Source organism: Caretta caretta, chromosome 17 (genome assembly GCF_965140235.1).
Source record: "Caretta caretta isolate rCarCar2 chromosome 17, rCarCar1.hap1, whole genome shotgun sequence".
Taxonomy (NCBI): Eukaryota; Metazoa; Chordata; order Testudines; family Cheloniidae; genus Caretta; species Caretta caretta.
Genome location: NC_134222.1, coordinates 19,212,750 through 19,226,784, shown reverse-complemented (window position 1 = coordinate 19,226,784; position 14,035 = coordinate 19,212,750). Strand labels below are relative to the sequence as shown.

General features: G+C 45.2%; 1 protein-coding gene and 1 long non-coding RNA gene across 3 annotated transcripts in view; one reads left to right on the top strand and one right to left on the bottom strand.

Annotated features, from left to right (window-relative positions):
- The window catches only part of LOC125624055 (uncharacterized), a 119,438-nt gene that overhangs the window by 48,530 nt on the left and 56,873 nt on the right, over window positions 1-14,035 (top strand). The gene's annotated exons all lie outside the window — the stretch shown is intronic.
- CUX1 (cut like homeobox 1) overlaps window positions 7,394-14,035 on the bottom strand; it is a 398,832-nt gene continuing 392,190 nt past the window's right edge. The window contains exons 22-23 of the mRNA XM_048824339.2: window positions 11,272-11,336; window positions 7,394-10,002 (exon numbers count right to left, since the gene is read on the bottom strand). Of these exons, the coding sequence (XP_048680296.1) occupies window positions 9,942-10,002; window positions 11,272-11,336 (126 nt within the window). The 3' untranslated portion in view covers window positions 7,394-9,941. The remainder of the gene's footprint in view (window positions 10,003-11,271; window positions 11,337-14,035) is intronic.

The following is a 14,035-nucleotide window of genomic DNA, read 5'->3' as shown; positions in this document are numbered from 1 at the left end:
ATTATTTTTTGTAGTGACCCAGCCACTCCCAGTCTTTATTCAGGCCTAATTTGATGGTGTCAAGTTCGCAAATTAATTCCAGTTCTGCAGTTTCTCGTTGGAGTCTGGTTTTGAAGGTTTTTTTTGTTGAAGAATGGTGACTTTTAAGTCTGTTATTGAGTGTCCAGGGAGATTGAAGTGTTCTCCTACTGGTTTTTGAATGTTACAATTCTTGATGTCTGATTTGTGTCCATTTATTGTTTTACGTAGAGACTGTCCAGTTTGGCCAATGTACGTGGTAGAGGGGCATTGCTGGCACATGATGGCATATATCACATTGGTAGATGTGCAGGTGAACGAGCCTCTGATAGTGTGGTTGATGTGATTAGGCCCTATGATGGTGTCCCCTGAATAGATATGTGGACACAGTTGGCAACGGGCTTTGTTGCAAGGATAGGTTCCTGGGTTAGTGGTTCTGTTGTGTGGTTGTTGGTGAGTATTTGCTTCAGGTTGGGGGGCTGTCTGTAAGCAAGGACTGGCCTGTCTACCAAGATCTGTGAGAGTGATGGGTCGTCTTTCAGAATAGGTTGTAGATCCTTGATGATGCGTTGGAGAGGTTTTAGTTGGGGGCTGAAGGTGATGGCTAGTGGCGTTCTGTTACTTTCTTTGTTGGGCCTGTCTTGTAGTAGGTGACTTCTGGGTACGCTTCTGGCTCTGTCAATCTGTTTCTTCACTTCAGCAGGTGGGTATTGTAGTTTTAAGAACTATCAGGCATTCTATGTCTGCCTGCTAGTGGCTATGGAAACCCATTTAGATTGAGAACCAACCAGTGAGAGGTGCCTTGTAGGCTGGCTTTTAGAGAGAGCTTGGTGGTTTGTTTTGTTTAATAGCACTGCCCTGATTGTCCCTACCTATTGTGATATGGTTTGTTTGTATCTCACAGCTACTAAATGTGAACATTGCCATAAGTTTCTACACTGTTCCTCTTTGCACTCACTCTGCAACTCCCTCTTGAGTCTGCAGCCACTGGTTCGTCACTGAATCTCTCTCTGGAATAATGGCATCATGCTAGATCTGCTTACACTTCTCTAGCCAATGCTTCATCTACAAACTTGTCTCCCTCCCCGCACTGCTGTAATGACTGTGGTTCATGGAGCACTTTGCATTGCATCTATGAGAATGACCGTCGCTCTGTGTAAAATTTCTTTTAATAGGGTTCTCTCTTTAGTCAGAGAGTAGAGCCAGGTTTGAATGTAAATGGGATTTTAATAATGAAACTTAGGGCTCGTGACAGATGTGTGCTGGACAGAACCGGTGATAGAAGGTCCATGCGTCCCCAGAAAACATACAGCAAGGAATGCTCTGACGTCTCTATCCTGCCTGGATCTGGAAGAACCACCTCTAAGGGTGAGAAGAGCACCTAGTCCTGGCCATGAACACCTGCCCATTTAGGAATTGGACTGAAAGCAGTGGCTTATTTCACCCAGAGACTGGCCATCTCCTGGGCAGTGATTTTTAGCCACTTCTGCTTGAGGCCAAACCTTAACTAGTGACCGAGATCTGAACACCCCTTGTATCCTAGGAGGCATCCAGGCCCCCCGGTAGAATTTTGTGACCGGAGGAAAGAGACACAGGTTAAATGGGTATAAAAGTGTGGGTTTTCCTTTGTTTTCCTGAATGTATGTCAATACTGATTACAATTGTTTGCCATAATCAAATTTAAAAGACTGAGAGAGAGCAAATTGCTGCAGAAACTCTTTTCTTTCAAGGCACTTAATGACCAAATGCTCTTCCAAATTAAATTAGCAAAAATTAACCCTTGGGACTGTGCCCACACACACACGCTGTCTCTCAAGCAGCCATTGTTTGAGCCTGTGAGCCAAAAATAACTGTTCTTAGGGATAATAGTCAGTGGCCTGAAAAGAACATTGGGAGCCAGGAAGTTCTGAGTTCCAGTAGTTGGTAGCTCACTTTTGACGATGAGAGAAAGAAATATCACTTCTCTAGTAGGGCAAGTAGCTCAAATCCTGAAGATGGTCTTAGGAGCTTTCCCAATGTTAAGGTCATTAAATGGTCTGGTGTAAGAGCTTAAGGAGATATCTGTGGTTCTTTCAGTGGTTTCCTATTTAATATGTGAAGTAAACAGTTCACTGAAAGTCAGTCAAGCTGTGTCCTTTCATTCTGTCAAAATCTGCTTGGCACAAATCAGCAAAATTTTGGAGTTTGCTTTCTGGATGTAGCATAGTTGATGGATTAGTGCATGTGATGATGACACACGACGTTCCAGAAGATGCTGTAGAGAATCGTCCTCCATGGGAAGAGGATTAGACTAGATGAGCTGGAGAAAAAAACCTGAAACCTCATTTGTGGGTAGCATGGGATAAAAACCCAATATGATTAACCTTCAGTTCTCCACTTCATGGTAATTGGGAAATGAACTCCTTGCCCAATCTGAAAACAAACAATGGGAAAAGCCCAATTTGTTGTCATTCGTAGCTTACCGTTCAGTGAGCAACTGAAGTTTAAATTACTGGTTTGGTAACGGGACGCGATTTCAGAGAGAGGAAGAGACATTGAGAGGGAAATGAATTGTAAGGGTATGAGTGTCTGTGGCGAGAAGTGATAAAGGTAGACAGTTTTTATGGGCTACCATAAGAACTCTTGAAGAAGAGCCCCAGAGAAATAGGCACGTATTTTTCATGAGGGTGATTTACTGTGTGACCTTGGGGTTGTCATTTATGCCTCTATGCCTCAGTTGCCATATCTGTAAAATGGGACGAATAGTTCACAAAGGGGATGGTGAGCCTTTGCCAATTACTTGTTAAGTGCTCCAAGCTCCTCTGGTAGGTGGGGCTAACAACTGGAAACTCACAATCCGCAGTTGAAGTGTGACGTGTGCATATAAGTGCAACCACTTTGCATGTGTGATTGGGGAAATGGTCTGTCACTAGTTTCTGGTGCAGGATGGAAGCTGACCTTCAAGCCAGCCTGCTTCTGGCTCTTCTTTGTGGTTGGTTAAGGCTAATGAACCGTCGGTGGCAAAAGCTAAGCAGAGTGGATGTGAAATCTGGAGACGCAGAGTGTTCAGTGCCCAGAGGCGTCTGATCCAGTTGTCTGTCTCCATCAGGGAGGATGGAAAGGGGTGGGTGAGTGCGGCCTGGCAAGACTGATTGTCCTTGAGGCTGGGAAGCAGATGAGATCGGGGCTCTGGCCACCACTTCTGTGTTATGGCTGAGTTAGACTCAGCCCAGTACTAAAGTTCCTGAAGACTGTGCTGCCGAGTGACACATTTGTCCCCTCGCACATCTGCATCTGAGTAACGTCATTGCAGAGCCGTGCCTCTTTCATGTAAGAGGAGGGGATAAGCCCTGTGCAATCTGAATAGCCCTTGACTCACTTCAGTTTTACTGTAAGTGAGAACAAACTCTGGCCACTTGATTGTTCCCAGAAAATCTGACTTAGGGCAAGAACAGTGACAGCAGAGCAGTTAATGGACCAATCTAGATGGGATAGGAAGGGTATGGAGACTTATACATCCCACATCCTCAGCTTGCTCACCAGCTATGCTGTACCAGGGATAACCAGGCCCACTCTGTTTTTACCTGGGCAGTGTTGCCCAGTGGATGGAGTACTGAACTGGGACTCAGGAGATCTGGGTTTTATTCCTGGCTCTTCCCTGGGCCTGCTGGGTGATCTTGGCCTAGTCCCTTTTGCCTTTGTGGCTTGGCTTCCCTGTTGGTTAAACGGGAATAATGATCCTGACCGCCTTTGTAAAATGCTTTGAGATCTATGGAACAAAGGGATTACTACCTGGTATCGAGTCCAAACCCTGCAATTTCCCCTCCAACGTTGCATACTTTTGTCCTGAGGGCTGGTGCGTGTGCAATGTAAGAACTGGAAACAACCAGAATAGGTATCTTGAGCTGGGATTTCCTTTTGGCTGTCCTTTGCTGGGGAGAGGGCAGCATGCAACCTCCCTCGTCCTTCATGTCTTTACATGCCTGTGTGCAGCGTAGAGGGAAAGACTGTCCTGCGCCTGGGTCCAGTCTCAGCCAGCAGAACCTTGGCTGAGCCTGAACTGACGTTTGGGTAGCAGCTGACAGGTTTGCTCACAGCCCAGGTTTGTCTTTGGGGCAGGGAGCGTCTCCCTGCTCAGTTGTGTACCGCACTGGCAGCGTGGGGTCCTGGCCCATGTTAGAGGCTGTTAGGTGCTACAATAATACAAATAATAAATATTAATCATTTGTCATGGGTCTAGTCATTCCCTGCTATCATGGCCCTGCCACTTTGCTGGTGCAGTCACAAGGTTGGAGATGCTAATATGTACGATAGGTCCAAAGGCTGGCTGGGGGAATCCGTTGAACTTTCCTGAGCTGTCTTAGAGACTGAACTGAGGCCCAGGGGGATGAGAGACATGAAGGGGGCATCTCTGGAGGCAGAACCAAGCTTTCCCTGCCTGGCCGTTCTCACCATGTGACATATAATTCGGTGAGACAACTTTTTTCCCCGGCTCTTTGCTACTCTGCAATGGCATCTGTCTTGCTAATCAAGTAAATAAACCCTGGCCTGAATGAATGCTCTTTTCCTTTGGAGAAGGGGCCACAAGCAGTGACAGCATGTGCAGCATATAATTCTCTGAACATCATTTGAAGGGGTGCTCTCCCAGCAGGTCTCCACATGGCACCAGCCACTGAGCAGCTTTGAAACCCATAAGCATCTGATACTCACTGAAACCTTGCCTGGGTCTCTGGTAAAGAGTCCTCCTGAATTCAGGCTAGCCTTACCCTTGATAATTAATGATTTTTGGCTTGCATGGTTAGAGCTTTAGGAGGCCGCAGTTCTCTCTCTCGTACAGAAACAGCAAAGTTCTCTAGCTGCAGCAAAGGGGCTGGTGCTGCTTGAAATAACGAATTATTTTTGTAGATCAAGTCTGTTGCAAGATTCCTTTGCTGCATGCCTGTCAGAAAGGAGAAGCGCTACTTCCAGCACCCACCCTGGAGCTCTTCACTCCGTTCCATTGAAAGGCCGGGAGCCCTGGAGTGATGTGTGTTTAAGCCAGTGGAGTAAGAGTTACAGGAAATTACCAAGTGGATGAAGAGCGGTTTTGGTTCTTTGTAAGCCTCCATTTTAGAGCTAGCTACTACAATTACCACTGCCCTCTTGTATGCCTGGAATACAGTGACCAAGAAGCCAGCGAGCCTGTGGATAGGGAGACTTCTGTAGAAACAACTTCCGAAGACACACACGCTCTTCCTTCCTTCAGCCCCTGAGGCTTTTGCCGTGCACTGCCTCTGGGGCAGGTGAAAGATGAGCGGATGGGGAAGGGGGGGTCTTTGCAACATAACAGGTAACCCACAATGGGACGTAAGTGGGCTGTTGGTGCACACCTCAGAGGTGCTTGAAGGCTGATGGCAGAGAAGTCACCGATGGATGACAAATGGATGCCTCTCCCTGGCTTATTAGAATGGCATGTTGCTTTCCTTATGGAGGGCTGGAGATTTATGTAATGTATCGTTCGGTGATGCAAAGTAGCTCCCAACAGAAGGCTGAGAGAGAAGAGTAGGGAAAGGAGTATCAACATGGGGGGCTGGGTTCTGTTCTCTAACAGCCGTGTGAAGGCAGCGTCACTGACTTTACATCAGTGTAGCAGAATTACTTCTGCCGGTGGAACTTCCAAAGAAAAATGACACTTCTTTCAGCAGGAACTGTGCACTGCTGCTGTCGAGAGCTGGTTTACAGCTCCTAGGTCAGTTGCTTAGCTTAAAAGGCTTGGGGGGTGGGGGCTGGTAAAGGTAGAGGGGATACGAAGGAAGGAGACATGGGGCTGGCAGGTGTTCACTTTCCTCCCCTTTCCTTTGAGCCCCTGTGGGTGTTGGAAGCACTGTCTTGTAGGTCTGAGGTGCAGCCTCTAAAACAAAACCCCACTGAGAAGAAAACAGGGTTAGAAGCTGATGATCACAAGTCAAACTCTAGTCTCATGCAGGAGGCTAAGATTTTGTCACCTGATATTCTTAGTAAAAGTCACGGGCAATAAAGGAAAATTAACGGAAGCCAATGACCTGCCCCTGACTTTTACTAAAAATATCCATGATAAAGATGCAGGGTGGCGGGGAGCTCCAGCCCCCTACCCCTCCACCACCTGCAGCTGGGGCTGCAGTGTCCCCCTGCCCTCCGTGGCGTGGGGAGCTGCAAAATTCCCTGTGACTGGCAGCGGCAGCCGGGGATCCCCCCTGCCACCCACAGCGGCTGGGAGTTTGGGGACCTTATTGTCTTAGGCGGCAGGGGTACCTCACAGCGGGAGGCTGCGGGACCCTGCAGCACCCAGGGCGGAAGTCACGGATTCCGTGAATAAATCCTAGCCTTACTCATGATCATCCCATCAAACATTTCCCTTTTCAGCTCCGCCTGTGACGACTCATTCAGCACAAAGAGGCCGTGGGAATGTATTTGTATGGGGAGGTGACCAAAATAGGCTGCAAGACACAATAGGAGGAGAACTGGGAGCAAACAATTCCATCTGAAACTGGCTATTTTATTAGCCCTTGGAATGCAACAGGTAAAAAAGGTCACTCTACTCATTTGTAAGAAGCCTGCCCGCCTCTGGACCTGTGCAGAGAGCCAGTGTCTCTCCCTCCTTGTTCCCTTTTAATCCCCATCAGATAACACTGTCTAAAGTGCCACAACAAGATGTGAGTGTTCCTGCCATCCCCAGAGAGCTGGAGGCTGCCCATGTTCATTTGATACAAATACATGAGGAGATGTGCATGTAAATGGCTGAAGTGTAAAATCGGTGCTTGGTCATGGATGAAAGGAAAATTAGAGGGAAAATCACCACCAAAATTAAGAAAAGCAAATAGAACTGGTTTGAGGGTGTTTTTTTAATTAAAAAAAATAATCCTTGACCCCTCAAACCTGTCTGAAGGTCTTGTTTTAAAATATAAACACAATAGTTTCTCATTCCCCACAGGAACCACTGTTAGCAATGGCCAGGGAATGAAACCAACACAGAGACTGCTGGTTTGAGTTCAGCCTGACCATCTGCATGACAGGAGGAACCAGAACAGCATTCGGGCTTGAATCTTGTGAGGGGCAGAGCCTACTCATCCCTGGGCACTGAGGGTATTCAGCAATGGTCCTACCCCCTCCGTAGTAGAGTATTTTCTCCTTCCTATTTATACCTAGCAAAGAATATTTCATCTCAACTGCAGGTGGCCCTGATCCTCACACAGCAGGGACCAAAGCTGCCTTACAGGGCTGGAGATGCTGCTCCTTCCGACTGTGCAAGACCTCAAACAGTTACTTTAGCTGTCGGATTGGATTTCTAAAACTAGCTGCAAATTTTGTCCTCCTGTAGCTGGGAATTGAACTGGGATGCTTCTTGCTTGTAAAAAACAGAACCACAAAGGCAAATCAGTCTTGATGCATGTCTAGGTTTATTTGATCACGTCTTGCATAGCTCAATAATATCTATTTTAAATCATTTATGGAAGATTACATGTGCCAATTTCTAAGCATGTTTTGCAATTCTAATACACGCAATACAGCATCTAAATAAAGTAAGTCTGACTTTCCCTATGAAACCTAAAAGAAACTAGCCTAGCAAATGTCCCATTCTTACCAAGATTGCTCTTTTAGCAAGGACAGCAAAACACCTATTTATTCCGTATATAAAGATCATTATCTTTTTGGATGTGAAAAGCACCCGTAACTTGCTCTGGTCTTTGAGAGCTCACGTCTACTTTACGTTCCCAATCTTGCAAGGGCCGAGCCCCATTTGCTGCCCCTGAAATCAATGCGAGTTGGAAGGTGCTCTGCACCACACGTAATCAGGCCCTGAGAGAGATGGGGCATAATCTTTCGAAAGCTGGAGAGATTGTCCTTTCAGATAAAGTTGCCTTCCTCTTAAAAATGCTGATAAACATTACTTTGAAGCAGCAGCACAGACCTGAGCTGGATACAAATCTATGGAAAATTGGCTGTGTTTTGATCACAATCTCTGAGACGCAAGACTTATCACTGAGTTATTCAAAGAGAGGAAATAGTGACAACAAACAAAATGCTGCAGCTTCATAAGAAGCAACGGCCTGTTCAGTTTAGAGAGTCCCGTTCATTTTAACAAACACACCAATACTTCGGCCCCGTCTATTTTTATTTTATTTTTGTGCTGCTGTAGCTCTCAGTGTAGTTGCGAAGGGGGTAAATCCCCAGTAGAGTCACTGCAATGTAAAACAGGATTTACACTAGTAATTTACTGGTGCACATCCCATTTTCCACCATTACACTGCTACAAATCCCTCATCTAGCCACATTGTTATCACATCCAGGGCAGATTTCTCTCCCCTAGACAAGCCCTGAGTCTTCTTGAACCTCTCTGTATAGACAGGGGCTGATTGGTCCTTGTGTATTATCATCTTCATTGCAATTAGTATTTTACTGTTTTCTACAGGCTGAGCAACTATAAATAGATCTTCATTGCTCATGGCATATGGAAAGTCTTATCACTGATTGCGTATTCTATTTATACAACCACACTTACTAACACATGCGTGTGGTTTGCTATGCAATATTAACCATAAGGCAACAACAGTCTTGTGGCCTAGAATGGGGATTTTAACTGAGCAAGAATGGACCGTACTATTAACTATAGAGTAAGGGCCTGATCTGGCATGCTACTGAGTACTTTCAGTGATCACTGCAGTCAATAGAAGTAGAAGGTGCTCAGCACCTTGCAGGAACGTGGAATCCTAGTAGGAATTTACAAGCTCTATATAAATCAGCTTACCAAGTATTTTCTTTCCCCCAACTAAATCAATGACTTTTATTAGCAGAGCAGTCACATTTCCCCCCAAATAACCCACGGTCAACAATTAACTCATTCAAGCTGAAAAGTAGCCCAGAAGGGTCAGACACTTACCCACCAGGCTGCAATGCAAGCAAGTTTGCCCATCAGACATCTTGCACTGTGCTAACACATCCTTTGCAGCAAAGCAGAAACATTTCTATTATCCGAGAGTGCCCACTGCACTTCCAATGAGCTCCATGCTTATTAGCCACACTTCCCTCACGCCAATTAAATCCTAAACATCGAGTCCATTTCAAGTGTAAGTCAGTCTCCAGTTCAATAATGCCAATAGAAAAGCCTGTCAGCTTTTACTCGACAGCACTCTCAGAGGCCTCAAGAAATGCACATTAGATTACATACAGAGCTGAACAAGATCTTAATTCAATAAGAAATACAGTGTTTTCCTGTCTCTGGATGACTGACCTCACAAAGGGTAAGACAATTTATTGTAGGCTCTTGCAACAAGCCATTTCAAAGTCCAGTAAAATCTGTAGTCTTTGATCACTCAAGAATTTGCTAGAGCATGAACAAATTTTTTAAATACAAGGCCATTGTAAAAGCCACTAATGTCAAGGGGTCAGTTTTCCCTATTTCATGGGAGGTTTAGCCAGGCTAGTGTGTTGGACTTTGAAGAGGTTACGAGGTGGTGCTTACATCAAAGTAGGGTCCCACCCTGTTCCCCAGCCCTCAAAAGCTACATGAAGATGTTAGCTTTCAACAGAACAGTTCCCTACCTCCTACAGGTTTGTAAAGCAAATCTAAATGAAATGAGGATGAACTCTCCCCAAGTTACTTTGGAGATTCCTAAAGCTTCAGACACCATCACCCAAGGGAATACACAGAATTTCTACGATTCCAGATGGAATCTGCTTCCTTACACTTATGTTTTGCAAAACGACACTCCATCATTGCTGCTTCTAACCTACAAGTGTCAGAGTGGGGAAGGGATCACTGCTTCTCCATCTTACAAAGCACAAAGGTAATCTTAGAAGGTTCAAGTCAAGCAGCTGTCTGTGCACAATGGTCACAGCAGGGACAGAAAACATGGGAACAAGTGCGGCCAAATGCTACTGATGGAATTAACAATCCCTGGGGATGTGAAGAGCCTCGATTCCAGCCTTCACTGCCACATATCGCCATTGTCTCCATTCTCATGGAACTTGTGCAAGTGATCAGCATACCTGAAAAGAACAAGTTAAATAATGAATCAGCACAAGTTCCACGGCAAGACCCAATACACACTGAAATCAGTATGAAGCCAGACTGCCCTTCCAACAACACCTATCATAATCAGGACCATAGTCTCGCTCACACCACCAGGAAATCCCTATGAGTTAGTCAGAGCAGCTGAAAACAAATCATGGGACCTGATCTGGATGTCTTTACTCACATCTGGAGCAACTGATTGTTGTTTTGTTTTGCTAGCCATTCTGAAAAAATTGGGGGAAAAAAACCCATTTTGGGTTGACCCCAAATGAAATTTTTTTGGCAAACTGGAAAAAAGCTTATTTCAGTTTAAAATGTTTCATTCGACTCAAAACAATGTTGTGTTTAATTTTTTTTTTGAATACTGAAAAAATGGAAGGTACATTTTGAAACAAAGTAGTTTAAAAATAGCACATTTTTATTTTGTGGGGATTTTTAACCAGAACCATTTGGTGGATTAGACACAATTTCCCCATGTTTCAGTTAATCTGAATCTACATTTTTCAGTGGAAAAAAAGTTGTGGCTGAAAATCTTCACCAAGCTTTATTCCACCCTCATTTACGCGAGAGGATTACTTGTGCACATGGATGTTGCAGGATTAGGCCCTCAGCTTCTGAAAATATTGGTCTCCAAATTAATCGATCTCTCAGGTATTTGTCATTCTGCAGCTAATTTCAAAACTGGTGTTCTGCTCCATAAGCCGGTGTAGATATGGTACAGCAGGCTTCCATATTTATTGTCTTAAAGGTTTGCAGTTCTAATGAGTAAAACAGTCCCTCCAGCAAGCTGAGCCTGTATTGTTTTATTCTTGTGCATCTTCACCAGCAAAATGTCCTCCTCACCAAATTAAGGCTTAGGTTACATCTCTAAAATCCTATTAGCGATTGCTGATAAAGGTGTCATGATTAGAACTTAATAATTCTATTGGTTCACAAGAAGGAACAAAATTCAGCTCGCTCTGTCTGAACTGGTTTTGCCTTTGCAGGGCTATTAAGAGTCAACCTTTACTTCCGATACTAAAGATAGTAGATAAGACTCTTAAAAGTAGTCACAGGGAACTAACTGATGTGCTGAAATAAGGTGCTGTTTTTCAGAACAGAACTGCACTTTAATGCGACCGTGTGTTTAGAAAGTGATTGCAAGCCCAAATGTTCCTTTGATTAAATCAAAGTTGCTCCTCTTCTCAAGACAGTAACTGTTTTGAAATCTGGATTGTACTGAATTGTTCTGTTTTCATACATACTTCTTGGCACAGTAAGCAGTGCAGTCCCTTCCCACGCTCTCACTCCAAGCAGTTTTGTAGAGTACCTGGGAAATAAGAAATGCTGTTAACTGTTTCCCATTGCAATGAGATGCCCCCTGTATTTACTTTCTGCTCAGTAAATTAGTGCAGCTGTGACCAGCATCTCACTTCTCTTAGCATAAGCCACCAACCAGACTTTGATGACCAACCCCCTGTGATGCTGTATTGCTTTACATAACCACAGGGTCTGATTCATCCATGTCTGTTAGAGAAATGTTTGCTACAGCTGTCTGCCCCAGTCAATCAAACGCACACAATAAGGGGCTGGGTAGAATAGTAAGTGCATGCTTTGGATGCACGTGTCTCTTGGTTTTTCATAGCCATAAACTATGTATGTTCTCGTGCGGGGGTGGGCAGTGTACGGCCGGAGGGCTGCATCCAGCCCTCCAGATGTTTTAATCCAGGCCTCGAGCTCCCACCAGGGAGCAGGGTCCAGGGCTTGCCCTGCTCTGCATGGCTCCTGGAAGCAGCAGCATGTCCCCCCTCAAGCTCCTGTGCGTAGGAGCAGCCAGGGGGCTCTGTACGCTGCCACCAACCCAAGTGCCGCCCCCACAGCTTCCATTGGCCAGGAACCACAGCAATGGAAGCTACAGGGGCGGTGCCTGTGGACAGGGCAGTGCACAGAGCTGCCTGGCCACGCTTCCGCGTAGGAGCCAGAGCGGGAACATGCCACTGCTTCTGGGAGCTGCTTGAGGTAAGCATTGCCCGGAGCCTGCCCCAGCCCTGATGCCCCTCCTGCCCTCTGAACCAGTTTGGTCTCATCCCGAAGCACCCTCCTGCACCCCCAACCCCACCCCGGAGCCCTCACCCCCACTTTCATGAGCATTCATAGCCTGCCATATAGTTTCCATACCCAGATCTGGCCCTCAGGCCAAAAAGTTTGCCCGCCCCTGTTCCAGTGGGTGGATTTCAATGTGGTCAAGAATATGAAATTTTTCAATACATGATTAAAGAGCACATTAAGGAAGAGCTGTGTGGTTGGAACACAGTTGTGAACTACCACCACTACTAAGAGATTTAAATATACTACATGATTACATATGAGGGTTAATTTTTAGAAAATAAAACTGAACCAGAAGCTTCAATTTCCCCTCCCTTGAGTTTTAGGACTTTTGCCTACCAAATTTGGATTAGTTTTGCACGCTGTAATTTGCAACCTGTAATGTGCAGAGGGTCTCTGCAAACAGAGCAACGTAAAGGGGAGGAAATAAGACTACAGGAATGGGAAGGTCTAAAATCCATGAATGGAGATAAACTGGAGAGTTAGCAGAAGAAGAGGCTACAGGGCTGTCCAGGTCCATTGATGCAGTGTGAAATTAACAATAGGGAGACAGCATGGCCCAGCAGGTCGGGAACTGGACTGGGAGTCAGGAGTCCTGGACTCTGATTCTGTCTCTGCCATGGACTTGTTTTGAGACCACTAGCTAATAACTTATCTTTACCGAGCCTCGTTTCCCCTCATCTATAAAACCAGAATATTGTACCTTGCCCGTCTTTGTAGTGTGTTCTAAAATCCATGAATGAAAAGTGATTTTCACTATAGCACTCACAGAGCCATAGAAGTGTATGCAGTGCCTTTCACTGAACCAATGGGTAAGCTGCTAAAGAGCAGTTCTCAAGCTAAATCAATGATGCCTTTTGTGTCAATAAGAAGGGCTCTATTCCTTTTTGCCCTTCTTTAAACTTGTCGACAGAAGTAATGTGCAAATGGCAGGCCTCTCCAGAGACCTGATTTTCAGCTGCGCTGAGCACCCACAAATCCAGCTGAAGTCAATAGGAGCTTAGGTTACTCAGTACCTCTGAAAATAGCTATCCCTCCGTCTAAGTGCCGTCTCCTGAAATGTTTAGCTTGTTGGCGTGTAGGTCTAGATACATCCTCGCTTCCATTAATGAAGAGGAGGGCGGTAGTATGGTGGCCTCTGTTGTACATCTCACTGGTCTGTTGACCATCTTTGATATTACACATATAATAAGTGTGGAGTGGAGAAATGATTTAAATAAAACTTTACAATCAACTTCACCGAAAAGCACAATGGGGCTGCAAATGCAGGCAGAAGACCTCCACATCTGCTGCCGAAGCTGATGTGCTAATGCCTTCGTGACTTGTAAGAAGGTATTATCCTGTCACCGGGGAAATGCTCTAATTCCACAAATACCATTCAGCAGGCCTCCAAATTAGGGTTAATTGAAATTCACAAAAGGGAGAAGAAAGAAAAGATTTGTGGAAAGGAAGCCAGATGGAGGGAGGTGAAGGCCTCTGTTTCTAGATTAAGAGGAAAGACATTTCTCAGATGGTAGAAGTGGATCAGACAGAATCATCCAGCCCATTGTTAAGTGTCTGCAGTTGGAGCCTGATCCAAAGGCCATTGGTGTCAATGGCTTTGCAGCTCTGGCCTTGTGATGTTTAGACAGAATGAGATTATTCCATCCATGCAATTCCTATGCCTAATAGTTTCCGGTTACATTTTAAACGTTAATGAAGCTTAACTTGGTATTTCTTTGCTTTTTTCCCCCCAAGATGACTGCAGGTTGGCTTTATTCTGACAAAATCTGGGTAGAAACATTCGTTTGTCTTTCATCTTGTCTCATTTAATCATTGATAAGTTTTCCCTCCCATGACAGATAAACGCCCCAGAAATTCTGTAAATAAAACTTTAAACCAGGATAGACTGAAAAGCCCAATGCCACTACAAATATAGGCTGG